Source organism: Colobus angolensis, unplaced genomic scaffold, assembly GCF_000951035.1.
Source record: "Colobus angolensis palliatus isolate OR3802 unplaced genomic scaffold, Cang.pa_1.0 Scaffold290, whole genome shotgun sequence".
NCBI lineage: Eukaryota > Metazoa > Chordata > Mammalia > Primates > Cercopithecidae > Colobus > Colobus angolensis.
This window is the reverse complement of record NW_012116155.1, coordinates 351,884-374,058: the sequence shown is the minus strand read 5'-3', so window position 1 is coordinate 374,058 and position 22,175 is coordinate 351,884. Positions and strand designations below refer to the sequence as shown.

The 22,175-nt window shown below is 34.9% G+C and overlaps 1 protein-coding gene across 1 annotated transcript in view; it reads right to left on the bottom strand.

Annotated features, from left to right (window-relative positions):
- Nucleotides 1-7,978, bottom strand: part of LUZP2 (leucine zipper protein 2) — a 505,100-nt gene extending 497,122 nt beyond the window's left edge. Inside the window, 2 exon segments of the mRNA XM_011949154.1 lie at nucleotides 7,164-7,371; nucleotides 7,374-7,978. Of these exon segments, the coding sequence (XP_011804544.1) occupies nucleotides 7,164-7,371; nucleotides 7,374-7,609 (444 nt within the window). The 5' untranslated portion in view covers nucleotides 7,610-7,978.
- Nucleotides 7,979-22,175: the final 14,197 nt, after the last annotated feature.

The window sequence follows — 22,175 nt, the reverse complement described above, 5'->3', positions numbered from 1 at the left end:
ATTAAGTTTCAGAATGGTTAAAGAACATATGCAAAGGTGAAGAGCTTATAACATATGCAGGTAGAATAATCTACAACCATCTGAACCTAAAAATATTATATAGCTATAACTATATCATCCTCACACAAGCTATGACGAAAGTGTAGAGAAATGTAAACCAAAGAAAATGTAATGTCATCTTACATTAAAGCCGGGTATGAACATATTAAGGAACACATCTTTCCAAGATAGTTAGCACACTGCCCATTGAGAAATAGCACAGTTTCAGCATAGATTTAACAAGTGAGATTTATATGAGCAAATGTCTGAGAACTATAGTTATAGGAAATACTTTCAATGGAAAGATCTCAAAGGCACCAAAAATATCACCTTACTATACAACTGAAAGGTCAGCAGGAACCATGATAGATGTATCTTTTGGGAGGTAAATTATGTGCAATGATGAGAACTCATTAATGGCGCTGCTTTGAGTTTTGAAAATGACCTAGAATCTTATTTATTCTAGCTTATTCTTCAAAAATCTACTGAATACAGGATATTCAACTTCTTATTACTGTAATTCCCTTTGTCTTATGGCCTGTTGTTCTATGATGATTACATGTGGTGAGGTAATTTATTTTTAAGTTACTTTATACTCCATAATAACTAGAATAGTTCTGGATGTTTTGTAGGTACCAACTAGACACATGTTGCTTAATTACAGAAGAGCTACATCATAGAGAACAGTCACATAACAGAACAGAATGAATATAGTGGAAAGTTCTGGGTTCTAGTTTGTTTCCCTTTATGACCTTGGGCAAGTCTCAGTCACCCTGGGTTTCAGTTTTCTCACCTCTAAATTGTAAGGCTTTGGATTGAGCACAATCTTGTGTTCACAGTATGTTTCCCAATAGTAGGCTTTTTAAAAGTACACTTAAAGATATTAAAACACTAGAAAGCAACACCAAACAATTCAGACATAATTGCAATGCAATCACTACCTACGGCATAATTATGTCTCCTAGGGTTTATGAAACAATCCTCAGAGCACACTGTTTACTTGGGTGACCTTCACCTTGTGTCTTCATACTCATGAAGCAAAGTTCTTAGAAGTCTTAGTAAATATTTGCACTTTCTCTGATGCAAGCTTGCCATGATCTGTACCTTTCATCTACTCTTAGTGTTTAAAGTACACCCTTTTCTATGATCCACTCAGTTGATAGATGTCATTGTCAACACATTCACATTCACACAGTAATCTATAGCAAAACAAAGAGAAATATATTGTTCATGTAATCGTCAGAATTTTATTACATAACTGTGAAAAGTTTATGATAATGTATGTACAAACTAGTTGAAGCTCAACAACCACTAAAGCTACTTAAAAACTGACTTAATATAAGGTCCCTTTCATATAGTCGTTTTTAAAACTATAATAGTTGGGCTTCTTCTATATCAGTGGTTCTTAATTTGTTCTCCATAGTAGAAAAAAATGTCAATACTATCTTTTATTTCTTTATTTTTTCTAAACATTTGTACCTTTTAAATGTTGCTGGTAAATGATGAAATCAATGAAGAAGTACAAAGTAAAGTCATAAAAACTTTCAAATCTACCCTACCTATATAGTTTGAAAACTTCCACTTTTATTCATTGACACTTGTACTCATAGCTTGGATTTCATATCAAAATTTATAGCAATTACATTTTAATTAGGTATACAAATGGACAAATATTCACTTTTATGCTAAATCTCATTCTAAGTCATTAAGTTAAATATTCCAGATCTTCATGGTGTTCACCAAAGTGCACAGCACCATCAAAAACACTTTGGAGGGGTCAGGCACGGTGGCTTATGCCTGTAATCCCAGCACTTTGGGAGGCCAGGGTGGTTGGATCATGGGTTCAAGACCAGTCTGGCCGAGACAGTGAAACCCCATCTTTACTGAAAATACAAAAAAATCAGTTGGGCATGGTGGCAGGTGCCCGTAATCCCAGCTACTCAGGAAGCTGAGGCAGAGAACTACTTGAACCCAGGAGGCGGAGATTGCAGTGAGCCGAGATCACACCACTGCACTCCAGCCTGGCGACAGAGCAAGACTCCACCTCAAAAACAAACAAACAAAAAAGAAACAGTACACTGTAGAGAAGAACTAGCCTAATAATCAAATAACCCCCGTTACATCTCTGACTTCCTCTCTTCTCTACCAATCATTCTTTTTTTTTTTGGACGATGACTGTGCTTCTTGTTAATTTCATGTCACCTAATTGATTTGTATCTATATATTTTTTCTTTTTTCTGCTATAGCCAAATCAATCACAAAGATTTCATGAAAATAACATTAATAGTACCATAATAACTGTACAGGCTAACCTCTGTTGAGTACTTACTGTGTTCCAGGGAATATGCTAAACTCTTTTCATGGATGAACTCATTCAGTCCTTACAATTGAAGACTGTTACCTTCTCAAGTAGGTGTTACAAGAAGGTCTGGGTTCTACATCAGAAAACTGGATAGAGAGGATAAGAAGCTTACCTAATAACATATAGTAAGTGTGGCAGGATATTGAGGCTGATTACAAAATATTTTTCTTCTCAATATCTTTGGAAAGTAGAAGTTGCCCCAGACAACCCTTAATTGGCATTAATTACTCTTTCCTTCATTCACACTTAGAAATTTGTGTAAAATTTTGTTATTTACCCAATTTTGTTTTACATACAATGATTTGCGTATATGACTAGATTATGGATATATACAACTAATCTATTGTTTTGTTGCCCTGATGATTCATGCAATAACTGACTGCTGGCAGGCACATTCTTAATGTATGATAATGAAACATCAAAGACATGTCTACAGGGATGAAGACAAGTTCAGAGAGTCTTTTTGGATTTCTCAGAAAAGGAACCATAATTTTAAACAGTGCCTGTTTAATCAGGTTACTTAAATGATTTAGCACTATTTGTAAAAGGGATTTTAGCAAATCTTCTAGAAGTCACTGAGAAACAGCTGCACACATAGTTTCTTATAACACACATGAGAAAACATTTTTTCATTAGAATCATGCATTCCTCAGTGGTTTCAGTTATCTTTGCTTCCTGGTTAGAAGGTCAAGTTCTTCCTTTCAATTACATGGAGTTTGGTTAAGTACAACTGTACAGACAAATCAAATATTTGAGGTGTCCCTATCATTAGTCATGGAGAAAATTCAATCCACAAAGATAATAACCAGATAAGTCATTTTTTAAAACTGCTATTGGAAATAGGCAACTAAGGTCCAAAACTGCAATTTGAGAAGTCAGAATATTTGTGTGTTAATGTCTTCTTAAGAACGCCATTCCTCTATCACATTTACATGGAAGGTACAATTTTTATCATAAATAAAGGAATGTAGGTAGCATCCTATAAAATGTCATGTGTGGCAGACACTGTGCACAGGACTTAGGAAAGAAACTCATATTGTCTCAAACTATTTCAGGAGGGTTAAGGTAAGACTGCTTCTTGCATCAAATTTATTTGGGTGGAAATATTTGTTGTGTGTTCTCATTGTGTTTATTGTGATTCTTGTCCTTTATTCTACAAATAAGTTGATCTTGAGGTTAGTTTAATTCATGGAACAAATAGTCTGGGGCATCTTCAATATATACTATCATCTAAAAAGATTCCAAAATAAACATGTAGTGTGACTGCTGATCAGAGGGCCCAGGAGAGACCTCTAAGGTGACTCCTATTGGGAGGACTATAACCGATCATGTCCTCAAAGTTCTTGCTTCACGGAAAACCACCAGAAGTCAGTAGACCTTCACTCCTCCCCTGCCATGTCTCTCTCCCTATTAAGTCATTTAAAAGTTAACAATCCAAAGGCATCGAGAGTATAACCACAGCATAAAGGAACAGAGGTTCCGCAGAATAAAGCACAAGCCTTCTCCAGCACTCCATGGGTTCCTTTTCACCAAGAACTTCTAAAGAATTTTTCACCCTACCATTACTTTCAATACCTATACTACTTCCTTCTGAAGTCAATTACTGGCTATCTTGGAATAGCAATTTAATACTATACAACAAGGCTATCTTAAAAGTAGTCATTCTTCTCCAAAGCTATTAAACCAACACGCTTGCTTTCTTTGACCACATTTATTTGTGTACAGTTTAAATGAGTTTCTGTATTAGTTACATTATTCATATGATTAACTTGATTTTTTTGTAATTTATATGCATTTTCTAAACACAAGAGACCATATGCCAGGAAATTAAACAGCTCTTTTTCTTTTTTTAAAACTCTATGGGGTTTACCAGTAAAACAGAAAAAAATACTTGGCTTTTGTGTAAAGTGAACATTTCGTTTTCTTTCAGGACAAATACATTAAGTCTGATTGGGGGCCATTGATGTTCGCTGTGATTAAATTATAGGATTTTGTGCTTCAGCATCTAAAGTTGCTTCAGAAAAGGTGAGGAGGAGGAACAAACAAAAGGAGAAAGCTATTCAAAAACGTCTATTTAAAAGGCAGTATTATTTTCTATTCAAAAATGTCTATTTAAAAGACAGGATAGTTGCTGTGGGCTAGATACCATTAGACCTGTTCACAACACAGTCAAAAGACTACCTTTTCACCTGCAGCGTTTGTTTCAGTGAACAGGTTACTTTAAAATACAACTGAACTTCAGACCTATTGGAAATAAGATAGCAAAGTATTAAGGCAATGCACTCAAAGAAAGATAGAATAAAACAAATCTCTTTTTTCTCATTAAGAGTCTCTGCTCTGTATTACCTACACTTTGGAAAGAGTTTGACAATAAAAGACAGGTGAGATTACTCAAAGGCTATAGGAAAAACTAGCAATTGCCACCCCCTGCTAATGCATCCAGCATGATCTAAACCTGTGAAATACCATTTGCTTCACATACACGACTCCTGACTAAGAAATGAAGTTAACAGAAGTCTTTGGCGAGAAAACCCACTGTCACAGGTGGCCATGGCTGAACCACTCAGCTTTTCCCAGCAGGACAATAAGCTCATCCCTACTAACACAACTGTCCTTGCAAAGCTGCTCAGTTTAGGTTCTAATCTACACTTTAACCATGTGCCTATAAGAACTGATAAATTATACAGAGAATGATCTTCTGTTAGAGATCTTTAAAACATAATCTCTTCTTTGCAAAATGACAGTGATAGTATGGTATTCCTTTTCAGATTTGTTCAATATCACAGGGTATTCTGGGTATCTAGTAAAATGAATTGCTACAGAGTAATCACACTAATAAGATATGCTACTTATTATGAACATTTCATTTTTTTCAAACCCAGCATTCTCTTCTGGTAAAATTTAATAACCAGTCATAGTTTTCACATACCACAAGCATTGCAGAAGTTTCAAAACTAAAGTGAACTAGATGATTATTCCAGGTTTTGTTGTAATAAATGTGTTAACTATTTTTAAAGAAATTTATCCCTATCAAAATCAACACTTTCGTGCAAGGAAAAGATAATGGCTTTTTGACCCTGCATTAGATAATGAACAAGAAAACTTTGGAAGCTAGAGACTATATAGCTTTTTCATAATTATAGTATCCTTAAAAAGCAAATGTACTTTTGGAACTCTAGCGATGTTCACAGTCTAAAATCACTGTGGGCTGGATTTTTATTGTTTAAGTATTTACTATTTTATGCTTATGTTGACTGGCATTGACTTAAGTGTCCAAAGTTAGAACATTTCCTTTCTCTAGAAGACTAAATCACAACATAAGAGTGAATGGCAAGAATTTAAAGAATAACTGTCATGCATAATTTGTATTGAACTGTTGAGAGCTAACCACAAATATTAAAATGGGCTCTGTATTTAGATAAACTAATCATAATACTGGGAAACAAATTAGCTTTCTTTAAAACCATCTGCACTTCATGACTTGAAGTGACAAGCAAACCTTAGAGAAAATGAAGAATCAAACTCACATTTCATTTTAATCTGGTAAAGTCACCTGGGCTTTGTTTGCAAGGAAAGACTAAATTTATCAATTATTGAGGGTAAATGAAATAGTCTCTACACTAAAAGAAAAGTTTGGTTACACAGGCCTGAAAGAAGGTGTGTAGATTAGGAATGGAATCAAGAATTTTACAGACTTGGTTTGTAAGAGAAAGTTTTCTTCATCCTTTTCCATTTCAGAATTAGGAACAACCCTATATCCCCACGTTATTTGCCATCAGATGCACAATCAAATAATGTTTCTATTCATGTAGATTAGAAAGGATCTTCATCCTGTGTGGGTTATTTTATAGTAGCCAAGGGAAAGAGGTTGCTGCCAATATGATGCTAAGGGCATGCAGAATAAAGACTCAGTCCTGGGCAACTAAACAGTCCACCGTTGTGCTGAGCTTGTGGAAGCAAAAAACAAACCCATCACAACTTTGGGATTTGATCAACAGTGGGGAGTCACAAAACTCTTCTCAATCTCTGCATTTTAAATCTCCACTAAAAATAGCTCCTCTGTAATGGGGCTTAAAGTCCCATCCATGCCCAGTGATGGAGTACAGTACTTAATTGTTTCTGACTAGGGTCTCTGCATCAGCACTCTGAGAGTGTGTCTTCTAACTTTTAATCTCCTTCTGTGCTCTTTAATTAGACCTGTTCACAAGACAGTAAAAAGAAAACGCCTATCACTAGGCTTATCCAAGACGTTGAAACAGGCCATTTTAGGAGTCCAGGAACTTTTGTACAAGTCTTAGCATCTTCCAAGATTAATCTGTTTTCTCTGGTTTCCACTTCCTTAAATCAGGCACACTTGGGGGAAGGGAGAAGCTCTATGGCTATTAAGACAACTTCAATGTAAAGACACTGCCTGGTGGTAATTCCCTCCTTGTCTATTTCCGTTCTTTATTTTGTTCTTTCACCGCGTGTTATCTGTTGGCTACTAATAGGACCGGAGGGTAAAATGTCTCTCCTTCTGAAGAGAAAGCTTTTGATCCCTCACTGAGAGCAATCCTAAGACTTTCTCCAGGGGCTGGGATAACTAGAAAAGGGCTCTGCTCTCTCAGAAGGATGTCAGAGCCCAAACCATACAGCGTCCCTCTTGCTTAGGCGGGAGATGCAAACAGCTGAAGTGCCTTAGCTCCCACTGGTGACCCACAGTAGGACCAACCTCGCCCTGGCAGCGCCCCTGGGCTCAGGTCACTCACGCTCCTGGACTCACCTGGTGCTGAGGACCAGCGCGGGCAGGAGAGGCAGCAGGTAGTGCGCTGGGCTGAATTTCATGCTGCTGCCTGCCGGGGTCCTCCTTCCCTCGCTGCCTTCGCTCTCTCTCCTCCTCGGGATCCTGTCGCTCCTCGGTGCCCGGCTCTGTCCCCAGCCAGTGATGAGCGCTCTTCGGCAGCGAAAAGGCGGAGATGGACACACGGACGACGCCTGGGGAAGGCAGGCGCTGGGAGCGAGGAGTATCTTCAGGAGTGATGTCACCGGCGAGGCGAGCCCTGCCCGGGATTGTTCGGCGTCGCCGCTCCGGAGCCCGGAGGACGCGCTGTCACTCGCGCTGGAGGCGGCGCGGGGAGAGGGAGGGGGCGCCTCGCGATCGCCCCGCGCGCTTCGGTCACCGCGCTGCGCTCTGGCCAGTCGGGTGAGTACCGGCCAGGGGCGGATCATTTATTCCCGCTGCTCCCCGGGATGGCGCGGGGCGGGGCGCGGAGAGTAGAAACCAAATCTGCCAATAATTGAACTTGCGTACTCGGCAGGAGATGAGATCCAATTCACTGGGAGAGACTTCCTGACGCTTAGGGTCCTAGGAAGGTGTCTCTCGCCTGCATAAACCGTGTTTGGAAGAATGTCGCTCTGGAGAGAGTGTTTAGAAGATTGTTCTAATTAGAACTGCATAATGATTTGCCTGAAACAGATGGAAGGAAGCGGGAGTAAGCAGCGTCCAGAAATGCACCCTCAGCCCGTCATGGCATTGCAAGCTTCTTAACCCGTGAATATTGACTGCAAAGAACCTAAGAACGTTTCGGGACCGTTAAGACATCTGCTGCTCTGGGTTTTGAAGATTTCTGATCTTCCTCTGATTTCAGTCGTCTGTACCAGCAACTGCCAATGGGGTTGGACCTAGTGGCTCAAGTTCACACACCTGAAGGAGTCCTTTTCCTCAGGTGAAACTCATCAAGGAGACCTAGCGGACAAAAATCATTAAGATGTTAACAATAATCAACTCGGAATGATGGTACTGGAAGGTAGAGGTTTTGTAGGTCATTTTGTTTTCTATATTTTTTAATGTTCTAACATAAACATCCAATATTTAATAGGCTCTATTTAGAAAATTTAATTAGAAAAATTAAATAGTACAATTCTAATCCAAAACACCGTTTTGCAAAAGCAATTCTGAGAAATAGAACTACTATCTCTGCTACTGAGATATTCAATTCTAGGATCTTTATAACATGATATTGCGTGTGTGTGTGTGTGTGTGTGTGTGAGAGAGAGAGAGAGAGAGAGAGAATGAGAATTCCATCGGGATATTATCCTGGTTATATAACTGTGTATAAAGCAATCTTCGTACATTATTTAATTTAATCTTCACAAGAGCCATCCTAGTGAAATAGATGTTAATATCACTATTATAGATATGAGCAGACTGAATATCATCAAAATCTGACTATATATATATATAAACAAAAACAATTGGTTCTACGAAGTCCGAAGAAAAAATGCCTCAAACATCACACCTAGCACTCCTAGCCCAGTGTTTGACACAAAGTTGGGTTCAGTAAAGGGTGAGGTGCACCAAAGTCCCAAAAGATAATGGACAGCTGTATCCAGGAATTCCTATCCAAAGGGTTCAGGTCATGTTCCAATTATTTCAGGGGCAAGTTCTTTATAGAAAAATTTAGATGATACATCCTCTTCAATCTCATTTTCAAAGACATTTGTAGGAAAAATGCATTTGCTGTAAAGCTTGATTTTAAAGAGGATGCAAGTCTAAAAGTTTAACCATCTAATTTACTTTTTTTAAAAAAATGGGATTGAAGGTTAACACATGCATATAATACAGATTTGCTTCAAAATCTTGAGCTGCTAAACTAGATGAGTAATAAGTTTTGAAAAGTGAATATTAGCCCCTTGGGCAATAATAATAAGATCCACAACATTATGGATCTTGTATATGCCTAATAAGTAGGCATATACAAATAAACTAACATGTGAATTGCATATCATTTACAAAGAAAAAAAAATAACACCACACTTTTCTAAAACAGAACTCTGATTCCAAGTAAAATATAAACTCTAGTTTGCTCCTGCCAGGGTTTTCTAACAGTAGATTCCCTGCTCACTTTGAAGGAGATTACTTGAGTTGTATACTCAACAAAGACATAAGGCTACTTGGACTTTTTTTTAACTGTGTACAACAGGAAATAACACTCATATTTGTAGAACACGTTTTTATATAACAACTTTGCACCATTATCTTATGTCCTAATCATAGAAACCAAATGTGGTAGTTATTTCTATTATTTTTATCTTTTCCAGTTAAGGTGACAGGTTCAGAGTAGTTAAGTAACTTGCTCAAGGTCATTCAGAGACTTATATAGTGGTGATGGCATTCAAATTCAGTCTACAATACTTCAAAATGTATTCTTCTTTGAGAAAAAAAAATACACATGTAAGAAAAAACTTTCCCCAACCTAAGTTTTATTACTTTCAACTAGACATATAGCATAAAACAATCAAATTACCTAATGTCAATGAATAAAAAAAATCAGAATGAACTTTCTTTACACTGTATCTATATTGTATATCTATAAAGAACCACAAAGTTTGTTGACCTTTGTGCATTTACTGCAAGTCACAAAGGAAAATAAATCTCCCCAAAAGACATCTAACTTGGAAGGGCATGAGAGTAACATAGTAGGGAAGTACATCTTAAATGGTGAGCGTAAGTGAGACTCTGGAAGCTCCCACAGATTTAGAGAATTGAAGTATTATTTTGAATTCAAGTACAGATGTGTCTCTCAGCAGAAGTCTTTTCTTCTAGGAAAATTACAAAACTAGGAATCTCCATCACCCATGACATTCTGTCCACATTGTCACATAAAAGCTTAAATTCAGAATAAATTTTGTGGCTTTGGAGAACTGGTAAATGAATTTTAAAGATATAGCAGTACAGATAGCAATTCTCTTATCTTAAACTACTTATCCTATGCTGAGCCCTAACACTGGAGTCAGCAAGCATTGTTTGTAGTAACTGTACCCAAGTCTGATAAAGAATATCAGGAAAAGCCAAGCAGTTGTGCTGAGTCTCTATAAAGTGCTAGGATTAGGAGATACAGAAGCTATTTTAAAAACAGCTTTATTGATATTTAATTCAGGTACTAAAAACTTCACCATCTTAAAGTGTGTAATTTAGTGTTTTTATACACATCCACAGATTATGAAATCATCATCATTGTATAATTCCAGAACATTTTCATCATCCCCAGAAGAAATCCTGTACCTGTGAGTAATCACTCACTCGTCCCCACTTTATCCCTTCTCCTGACCCTCCGCAGACACCAATCTAATTTCTCTCTTTATGGATGGACCCAAATCTTGACATTTCATATAAATTAAATCATGCTGTATCTGGTTTCATATGACTACTCTTTCACATTCATGTTCTAAAATTCATCTGTATTATGGCATATATCATTACTTCATTTCTTTTTATTGCTGAATAATATTCCATTGTATGGATATTCCACATTTTGTTTATCCATCCATCAGTTAATGTTTATTATAGTTGTTTTCATACTTTTGCTATTATGAAAAACTCTGCTATGATCATTCACATAAAAGTTTCTGTGCGAACATCTGTTTTCAATTCTCTTAGATATATACCTAGAAGTGGAATTCCTGGATCATACAGTAACTCTATGTTTAACATTTTGAGAAACTACCAAACTCTTCTTCAAGATAGTTGCACCATTCTACATTTTCATTAGTAATATATGAATATATCTATTGCTTTACAACCTTAAGCTTGTTAGTTGCAATTATTTATCTATCATTATAGCCATCTTAGCTGATATGAAGTCTTATTGTTTTTATTTGCATCTATCTGATAATCATGAACAACATATTTTCATATGTATACCAGCTATTCAAATACATTTTTGAAGATACATTTATTAAATTGTTTTTTTCAATTAATTTTTGAGTTTTATTTTTGTATAGTAAGAGTTCTGTCCATATAATGGGTATAAATCCCGCTTAGATATGTGATTTGCAAATGTTTCCTAATCCATGGATTGTCTTTTTACTTTCCTGTTGGTGTCATTTGCAGCACAAATATTTTTAATTTTGATAAAGGTCAATTCACCTACTTTTAATTTTAGGATTATGCTCCTGAGGTTGTATCTAAGATAGCTTTGCCTCACACTAGGTTATGATTATGTATGCCTTTGTTTTACTCTAAGATTTTCACTGTTTTAGATCTTAAAGATAGGTCTCTGATCCAACTTTTGTGTATTTGTGAAGGAGGGGCTCAGCTCCATTGTTTGCATGTGGGTATCAAGTTCTCCTAGCAATATCTGTTAGAAAGGTTATGTTTCCATAATTTAATGGCCCTCCTATTTCATTCCTCACACAGTAATATATTTTTTTCTTATTTCTGTTTCTTTTCTGCCCTCATATTCTAAACTCTCATGTCCCCTAGAGTTTCATCCTTGTCCCCCTCTTTTAAAATTCTATATTTTCTTCCCAAGCTGAACTTACTATTTTTATGGTTTTTACAATCTTCAATATGGTATGAATCTTAAAATTTACCCCAGCCTAGACTTCCTCACTGAGACTTCACCTGAGTTCTATATGAATACCTCAAAGTCAAATTCAATCACACTGAACACTTCTTCATTCTTCCTCTGCCTGATCATCCTTCGGTATATCTCCTTATACTTCCATCAGCTCAGCCACACAAGTTTAAACCTGACAGTTGCCTATTAGTTTCACCTCCAGCTTCTCCCACATATAGTCAATCACAGAGTCCTAGAGATTTTACTTACTAAGTATTTATTTATAACAATTGTCCCACCTCTATATGACACCTGTCACCTGGGCTTTAATTACAGGTAACCATCTCTTGATTCCGAGTGTACTTTTTACTTTAAGATGGATTTTCCTGAAAAACATCCCCCTTGTATAATCTATCTAAACTGCAAATATCTTTATAACCTTAAATCTCCTAGAAAATTACTCTCAAATAAGAAAACGAATACATGCCTCCTTTGTTCTCTGTTTAACTTTCATGTTGCACTGTAAACACATTAATGGAAGTTTCCCTTGGTGTGTCTTTAAAGTTTTTCATGTTATTCCTTCTTTATGAAGTGTTGTCTTACTCAGTGCAGTCAGATATTTACTTTAATCTTTTAAGACTCATCAAGGACATCACTTCTTTCTAGAATGCTTTCTTGAGTCCATCTGCCACCACAAACTTGGTGAGGTCTTTTCTGAGTTTCACGACCTGTGGTAGATTGCCTTGAGTTGCACTGATAATGTCATACTGCAAGTACATTTTTATGTTTTCCACTACACTATAAATATTTTTTTTACTTTCCGTTGTGCTAAAGATAGTAAGGGTGTTATATAAAATTATACTGTTATTTATATATTTCCTAGGATATTTATTAATTTTATTCAGATACCTGTAGATCTAGGCATTAAAGAATAAGATCAGAAAGAGATAATTTATGTGATTTATTAAAAATTTGTTTTGTTTTTTCATACTCAACTGTTTGCTCATTGCCAGTTAAAACTATTTACAAGGTAGTTTCTTCTAGTAAGGCCAATTATTCATTATTTAAAAGACAGCTGCCTCCTAAAAGAAAAAAGAGAAATATAGACTAATACTAGTAACTGTGCTTCATACAAAAGTAAAAAAAAAAGTTAAACAAAATACCTTCCAGGTTTTTAAATTTTTAATTTGTATTAATATATAATAGCTGTACATATTTATGGGATAAATGTGATATTTTGATATAAGCATGTAATGTGTAATGACCAAATCAGGATGATTGGGATGTCCATCACCTCAAACATTTATCATTTCTTTGTGTTGGGAAGATTCCAGATCTTCTCTTCTGGCTATTTTGAAACATGAAATAAATTATTGTTAACTATAATTTCTCCATTATACTGTTGAATACTTCAACTTATCCCTTCCATTTAACTGTATTTTTGTATATATTAATCAAATCCTTTTCCATTCATATTTTTACAATGAAGAGATGTCTGCAACTCCATTTTACTGCAGCACTATTCAGAATAGCCAAGATATGGAATCAAACTAAAGTTCAATCAGAAGATGAATGCATAAAATAAATGTGATACACACACACACATTCAGCAATAAAAATGAATCAAATCCTGTCATTTTCTGTAACATAGGTGAAACTGGAGGACACTATGTTAAGTAAAATAAGCCAGGGACAGAAGGACAAATATAACGTGTTCTTACTTATATATGAAATATAAAAATGTGATCTCATGAACATGGTACTCACTAATTATTTTGAGCTGAGATCTCTCCATTGAATGAATTTGACCCATTAAATTCTCTACTACATTCTTTGTAAGTCATGCTACTGGTTTACATGATGGTTAGAAGTTTATGCAAGATCTCTGGAATGGGAATTTTTTGGAAGAAATACAGGCTAAAGGATCTCGCTCTCTTTTTTTAAAAACACATATTACTGAGGAAAGAGTTCCACGTTCTTTCTTTGTTAACATCACCATGTGTCAGGTATCCTGGGACTGGGTCTATTCTCTTGGAAAAAGAAATAGACAAACATAGTAATATCTGTATAGATTTGCCTTATTTTTGACATTTCATATAAATTGTTCTCCTTCTTTTTATCCAGAGGCAGGAGATATATTGTAAACATGCTTTCAGAGAACATTCATACTGGGAATCCACCAAGGTCTTGAAATTTCAGTGAATCATTTTATACCTGTGTTTTGAAGCCTTTCTTTTTCCATTTTTAGTATTTTCATATTTTTCAGTATATTTACAAAGGAATCTGGTCTGTCCAACTGATTCATTCACTGGATCAGTTAAATTCCACCTAACTTCTAAACTTAATGACATCTCTTTTTTTTTCTGGGATTTAGTGTAGGCTTCCCTTCGCCACATATGTTTGTATCTCAGTGAATCTATTGGCACAAAAATTTAAGACCCAGTGTGGTCCCTCTTCTATAATTATGTATCATTATAGGACTACAACTAAACCAAAATTTTTAGTGCATAGCTTCTTCTTGCTCACTATACCTGACATTAGACATATGATTTTTGAAGACCACTTATTATCCACCATTATATTCAGCTCCAAATATAATTAGTAATAAAAGTTCTGTTTCTGAGCATGAATAAAAACAATTAGTGCCAGATTTGCCCCCTTTCTATAAACAAAAATTTTGAAAAAAATAATGGTGACTGTTTTCAAAACTTGGGGAATAAAAATAACAGGGTCATGGGGGAAAAAAAAGAAAAAAGCTCATGCTTTTTTTGTATACATTATACATTATACCAACTTTCTAAAGAGGACCATTATTGACTACCATGGTACTAGACGGTAAAGCCCAAAGCAAACAATAGTCTTCCTGAGCTGAGGAGGCAGAAGTCTGAAGTTTGAACTGCTAGAGTGCCCAGGATTTGTGGGAAAAGGTAACAGAGAAGAAGAAACTTTCCAGAAACCCCACAAACACATGCATGGGAGTTCACTATGAGTCTCTGGCGAAGACTGCACTATACAGACAGGAAGACTCTGAAAAGCTTAGTTTGGTCAACCTGTGGTTGCAATGAGGCTGAGTAGAGTAGCGGTACCAGAGTTCTTCCACTACTATGAAATACTGTAATTCTCATTTAGCCAGAGTAGAGTAGCCACAAGAACACTTTGCAAACACCTCAAGCATTTGGCTGAGACTAAAAGGAGATAACTCAGGCTTTTAGAATAAGAGCTATGCTTTAGTGTAAGAGATGTATCTTAGAACTAAGCTTACAAATGATATAGACTTATAAAAATATTTATTTTTAAAGTCTGACAACATCAAAAAAGTTTCAGTATTTTAACTGCCTACAGAAGATAATTTAACATTCATTAAAAGACAGTGATATATTCAAATATCTGCAGTGTAGCCAGCACAATGTCAAGCATGCAATCAAAGTATGAGACACATGAAGAATGGAGTATACTCATAATCAATTAAAAAAAACAGTTAATGACAATAGAACCCAAAGTAACACAGAGTTTTAAATTAGCAGACAAAGACCACTGAGAAATTGAAACTAGAAAAAAATAAACAAATGAAAATTCTAGAACTGGAGAGTACAATATATGAAATTAAAAATGCACAGCTTGGCCAGGCACCGTGGCTCAAGCCTGTAATCCCAGCACTCTGGGAGGCCGAGACAGGCAGATCACGAGGTCAGGAGATCGAGACCATCCTGACTAACATGGTGAAACGCCGTCTCTACTAAAAAATACAAAAAACTAGCCGGGCGAGGTGGCGGGCGCCTGTAGTCCCAGCTACTCGGGAGGCTGAGGCAGGAGAATGGCGTGAACCTGGGAGGTGGGGCTTGCAGTGAGGCGAGATCGTGCCACTGCACTCCAGCCTGGGCGACAGAGCGAGACTCTGTCTCAAAAAAAAAAAAAAAAAAAAAAATGCACAGCTTGAATACTGAAGAATGAATACTGAAGAATGAAATTAAAGACATACAAATATAAATAATCCTATCTTAAGGAAAAAGAAAATAATTGAGGAAATATATAGATAGGGATTTAATCAACTATGATATCATATCAATTTGTCTAATAAGCACATGTCTGAATTTCCAGGGGGATAGGAGGAAAATATGAGGACCTACAAATTATACAAAGAAATATTGAGAAAAACACCAAATATGCTTAAAACACAAAAATTTTCATTTTCAAGAAGTTCCACCAAACTTAAGCAGGAATGAGCACAACAGATTCAAAGTTAAAGATATCATAATCAAACTGCTAAAAATAAAAGATAAAGTGAAAATCTTAAATAAGGATATTATATACAAGGGATTTTCAATCTTCATGACAACTAGATTCTCAACAGAAACAAGGAAGTACAAAAGACAATAAAATAGAATATTTAAAGTAATGTGAAACTGTTAATCCAGAAGTTTATATTGATCAAATATATTCTCCAAGAACAAGGATAAAATAAAGATATTTCCAATAAATAAAATCTGAAAGAATTTATTAACAGCAAATTTGCCCTGGCACAGATGATAGCTAATGTTCAGGCTGAAGACGAGTGATACATCCAAGACAATGCAAATTTCTAGAAAAAAATAAGGAGTTCAAAAAGTAGTACATATTGGCCATCTTTTCTCCTTTTTTTAAGACAAAAATAAAAAAGGAACTTTATATTATTGGTATTAAATATGTAGAATTAATATAGGACAGCAGTAGCACAAAGGATAGGAATGAATTGAATTATGCTTGAAATAATCTTTGCTCTGTTACAGTTGTAAAACATGAACCTTAGGCAGAATATGAAAAATGTGAATGTATAATATATTCACTAGAGTAAACACTAAAACAAATTGCAAAATTCATACAGCAAATATTCCAAAGTGGAGGGGAAAAAAAAGAATAATAATAAAAAAAAAACACATTGATCCAAACTGAGAAAAGAGGAACAGCAGAACAACAGAATAAAGAAAATAGAAGGTGAATGGTAAAATAGTAGTTATAAATGAACCATATCAATAATTAAATTAAATGAACCTAAAGAGTGTCAATTATAAATGAGAGACTGTCAGATTAGATAAATATGCAACTAAAGTCTGTCTACATGAGATATATTTTACATATGAAAACAAGCAAGGCAGCTTTCCATAAGAAAGATTGAATGGATAAATTATAAGTGGAAAAAAGTTTTCATGACACAATGTTACTTGTGATAAAAAGGGATATTTTATAATGACAAAAATGTTAAATTATCAGAAAGCCATACAATCTTAACTGTCTACATACTTAAAAACAAAATTTTAAAAGAAAATCCTCAGAGAATTCAATGAAAAGGAAACCAGTATATTGAAGAGATGTCTGCACTCCTATGTTTGTTTCAGCACTGTTCACAAAAGCTAAGTTTTGGAAGCCAACTAAGTGTCCATCAGCAGACGATTGGATAAAGAAAATGTGGTGGATATACATAATAGAGCTACACTCAGCCATACAAAAGAATATCTAGTCATTTGCAACAGCCTGTATGGAACTGGAGATCATTGTGTTAAGTGAAATAAGCCAGCCAGAAACACAAACACTGCACGTTCTCACTTATTTGTTGGATCTAAAAATCAAAACAATTAAATTCATGGAAATAGAGAGTAGAAGGATGGTTATCAGAGACTGGGTAGGGTAGTGGGAAGGCTGGTGGGGAAAGGTGAAAATGGTTAATGGGTGAAAAAAGAAAAGGCAGAAAGAATGAATAAGACCTACTGTCTGACAGAACAACAAGGTGACTACAGTCAATGATAATTGTACATTTTTAAATAAAGAGAATAATTAGATTGTTTGTAACTCAAACGACAAATGCTTGAGGGGATGGATACCTCATTCTCCATGATGTGCTTATTTCACATTGCGTGCCTATATCAAGATATCTCATGTACCCCATAAATATATACACCTACTATATGCCCACAAAAATTCAAAATACATAATAAATAAACTATTTGGGACCATTAAAAATAATAAAAACAAATGCAATTATAGATGAATATTTCAAAATGTTATTTTCATAATTAATATATAATTATACAAAATAGTTAGAATATAAAATATTTGAAAAATACTATTAACTAATCTGATATAATTAACATTTGTAAACTAACTCACCCAAAATTCAGTAAACACATTTTTCTAGATGTAAGTGGAATATTAACTACAACAGATAAAATGTTTATAATATAACTCTCAATGCATTTAAAAAAATTGCAACTTTCAAAATATTTACTCTGTCCCAAGCAGAATTATATTAAAAATGTTATGTCTAAATTTCCTGATGTTTTAAATAACCAATGAATCAAAGAAGAAATCATAATGAAATTGGAAAAGATTTCTAATTGGATGATAATGACAATATAATAGGTAAATAACTATGACACAATTAGAGTGATGATTAAAAGATAAATGCTTATATTAGAAAGAATAGATAGTTAAAAAGATTTATCTAATATTTATCATAAGAAGCTGGAAAACAAGAGCAAAGAAAACAATAGCAAAATGAACTGAAAGTAATTGCAGGGAAGGAAATAATAAGAGTAAGAGAAAAATCAATAACATAGAAAGTAGAAACAAAGAAAGAAAATAAACACAGCCAAAAATGGCTCTTTGGAAAATTTAATAATATTGATAAATCCATAGCAAGTTTAAGGATACAAAATAGAGAATATGTAATATCAATATCATGAATAATAGACAGTAATATAGATCTCACAGATACCAAATGCATGGTAGGGGTATATTACACTAACATATTTGACAACTTGGATTAAATGGAATAATTCATGAAAAAGTAAAAATATAGCTTACCAAAAATAACCCAAGAGGAACTAGAAAATGCATATAGTCCTACCAAAGTAATTTAAATAATAGTTCAGAAAATTTCATTGGTTTTCTTTCTTCTTAGACACAAGGTCTTGTTCTGTCTTCCATTAATCACTGATGATAAGAGGATTCTAGTGAAGCTAAAATTGATGTAAACAGGACATTACAAAATAATTGTATATTTACTATGAAAGGGTAAGTGAAAGATACTCTTCCACTTTTGGATTTAAGGGACCTTCTTGGCGAAAGTAACACATGTATATATCAAATAACAAAAGAGGGCGTTTACTAGGCTAAATAGACTGTCAGCGTTGATTCATGGACAAAATAGAGCTCTGGTTCTAGAAACAAACGGCTTCTATTTGAATAGCATATTTCCTGTCATTAGTTCTAAGACTTTGGGAAGCAACTCGATTTTCTGGAAAATAATAGTACTTACACTATTTAATAACTAGGAGGATTAAATATTGTTTTGGTGGTCCATTCTATGACTATATTTTCAAGTTCACTGATTTGCCAGGACTCACAGACCTCCACAGTAGATTATGTATTAATGGCTAAGATTTACTACAGCAAAGAACAAAAAGTAATAGCAACAGGAAAAACATATTTATTGATGAAAGTTAAAATGGGTAAGGTGAAGGCTTTCAATTCCTTCCCTCTCCAGAGTCCCATAGGACCCACTTTCTCTCTAGTAGAGAACTACAAAATACAAGTGAGAAATCTTTGCCTATTGAAGTGCACTGAGTCTCAAGGGTTAAGGCTTTTATGTTAGACTGGTCATATAGGCACTTTTTCATTATGCAGTCAGCCATGATTACTGAAACTCAGGACCTTAGCATAGATACCAGATGTACATCATAAGTCTTGCTAAGCACTCCTGACAAGCAAGTACATCAGGTCCCATTGTTACCCAGGAATAGAATATAATATCATCAATCACCAACATAAAGAAAATTTGAAGACCACATTCACAGGCATCAGCCAAGTGTAAATCGTGATTCTAGTTTGCCCTCGAAGCAGGCAAGGATTGAGTAACCATAACTGCTGTTTATTCTTTTCCATCTTAAGACCTTAAACACTAACATGATTCTCTAAAAAATAGTAGTACCTGTATCATAGAATTACCATGAGGATTAAATTTCTTCACACAAAAGGACATAGGAAGTGCTCAATAAATATTAGATGTGATAATAATGGAATGATTTTGTCTTTATTATACTATTTTAATTAAGAAACAATGAATACTTTATGTTCTAAAGTGAAGAATACTGCAGTAGTGGTTAGAAGAACATGTTTAAGTGGGTGATAGGATGTGAGATAAAAGACTGGAAAGGTAGGAAGGATCAGTATCATAAAAGCTTTGATTGTCATAAATTTAATTTAAACTTGTCTAAATTAAAATGTTTGCAGTGAAAGACATTCACAGAGCATTTTCCCCATTCTGTCTGTTATCAATTTTATTAAAACTGACTATTTTGGATGATTTGGGGGAAAAATATAGTAGTGAAAAACCCAAAGTATTGAAATTGCATGCTATTTTATCTTCCTATTGCTAGGAAGTTCCCAATTTCCTATTTCCTACTTGTCTCAGTCTTTCTTGTTTATTTTCCATAAGACCCTTTTAGTCATGCACTTTACCATTGTTTATGGCATGTTTTTTCCAGAAAGCTAGACCAAGAAATTTATCAGTTCTCAGTCATATTGGCTAAATATGACATCTCATCGAATCAGATAGACAATAGGCCTCATTACATACTACTGAAATCAAATATGAATTTCATATTAAAACCTCACTGGTAGGGTACAGTGGCATGTGTCCCAGCTACTCTGGAGGTAAAGATGGGGAGGATTGCTTGAGGCAAGGAGTTTGAGGCTGCAGTGAGCTACGATCGCTATTTTGACTAGCCACTGCCCTCCAGCCTGGGCAACACAGTGACACTTCATCTCAAAACAAAAATTAAAAACAAAAATTCTGAACTGAACGTGATTTTGAGTAGAGTTAATGACCATCAAATATTGTTGCTCCAATACTTTTTCTGAATAGGAAATAAGTGACTGTAGATATTACATTCATTAAATAAAGTATGCACTATGTAAGAGTGTATAATACATATGTGTTTATATGTAAATTCATATGTAAAGACAAACATAAATCCATATGTGAAGATACATACATGTCTATATATATGTGTCTCTATATATGTTTATATTTTATATATATGTTTATATTATATACTCATATTTAAATCTTGGAATCATTTTCATACTTAGTGGACATGTGCTGTTTTGTCTGCCTGCTCTGCCTCCATTTTCCTACTGCTGTAAATACACATGGATTTTCCTTTGGAGAAACACCTCTGTCTTTTCTCAGTTTTGGTATAAATTGGGCTGATACTATGTCCTAGTTTGAGAAGTGAGCACGCACCTCAAGGCTGCTAACTAGCATATTCTTTACTCTGGTCACAACATTGGCTTGAGGATGGGCTATAATGAGTACAAAGACACCATGTATATAAATTTATAACAGACCAGCCTATTTCAAACATCAGTTTTTTAGTCTTTCCAGACTACAGTTTAACATTTATTTTACTTTATTTTTCTGCCTTCTGTGACATTCAAAAGTAATGGTTATTGCCAATTTCGTTGTGGTTCCCCTCCGCCATTAGCAAATCGTTTGACACATCTTTTCTGGAAGATCTTGTTTACATTCACTTTCAACAGCTCTTAAAACTTGTTTCCCATACTGGCTCCCTAAACTTTCACTTATGTTTTCTTGCTTTTTGTTTTAAGGTTAGAAAAATTGAGATTTCTATGCTATGCATTGCCTCATTGGAATTATCTGAGGCACATTTTCCTTCCCTGTATTTTAGCACGTCAGCTTCTAATGTTAAGGTAACTTGTAAAATCCCTGTAACATTTAAGTCTGCATTTGGTTCAGGTCTCTCTTTTTCATTTAATAATTTATCTTAGGCTCACATCCACTGTACTTCATTCTCCTGTTGTCTATGGAAATCAGACTGCCCAATAAACAGCTACACGGATTTATGCTGAGATCTCAGCCATTCACTGCAAAATCAATCAGATTCAAATGGAGAATGTACCTTTTTGAAAGAAACTGATTGCATAAGTTTTGGGTTACAATTGCATAAAAATGTAATTGGATAATAAAACTTGGTCATTGCAGTGCTCTGAAACTCTCAAAGCGTGGAGGAAATAAAAACAAGTAGTACTATTATAGTGAATAAAGGAATGAAGCACAGGGAGGTAAGTGACATCCAAGGTCACCCTGGATGCTAATAAACTATCTGGAATTTTTGATACAAGACATAAAATACCAGTTTATTATGTTAATTTTTATGGTCATCCCCCAGTTATTTGTAATTGAGAACTAGCTGTGCTAGGCATTTTGTTGGGTATGGTGAAGAATCCAAGGATTGATAAGACGTAGCATCTCACATGCTAGATGAAGCCTAGAATCTCTTGCTAGTTTCCTTCCTTTGCTAATTTTAATGTGTATTGAGTACCATTTAAAAAAAAAAAAAACTGAAAAATAAAGTTGCCTGCTTTATTGAAAAGTCTCTCATCTTCTATTTCAATTT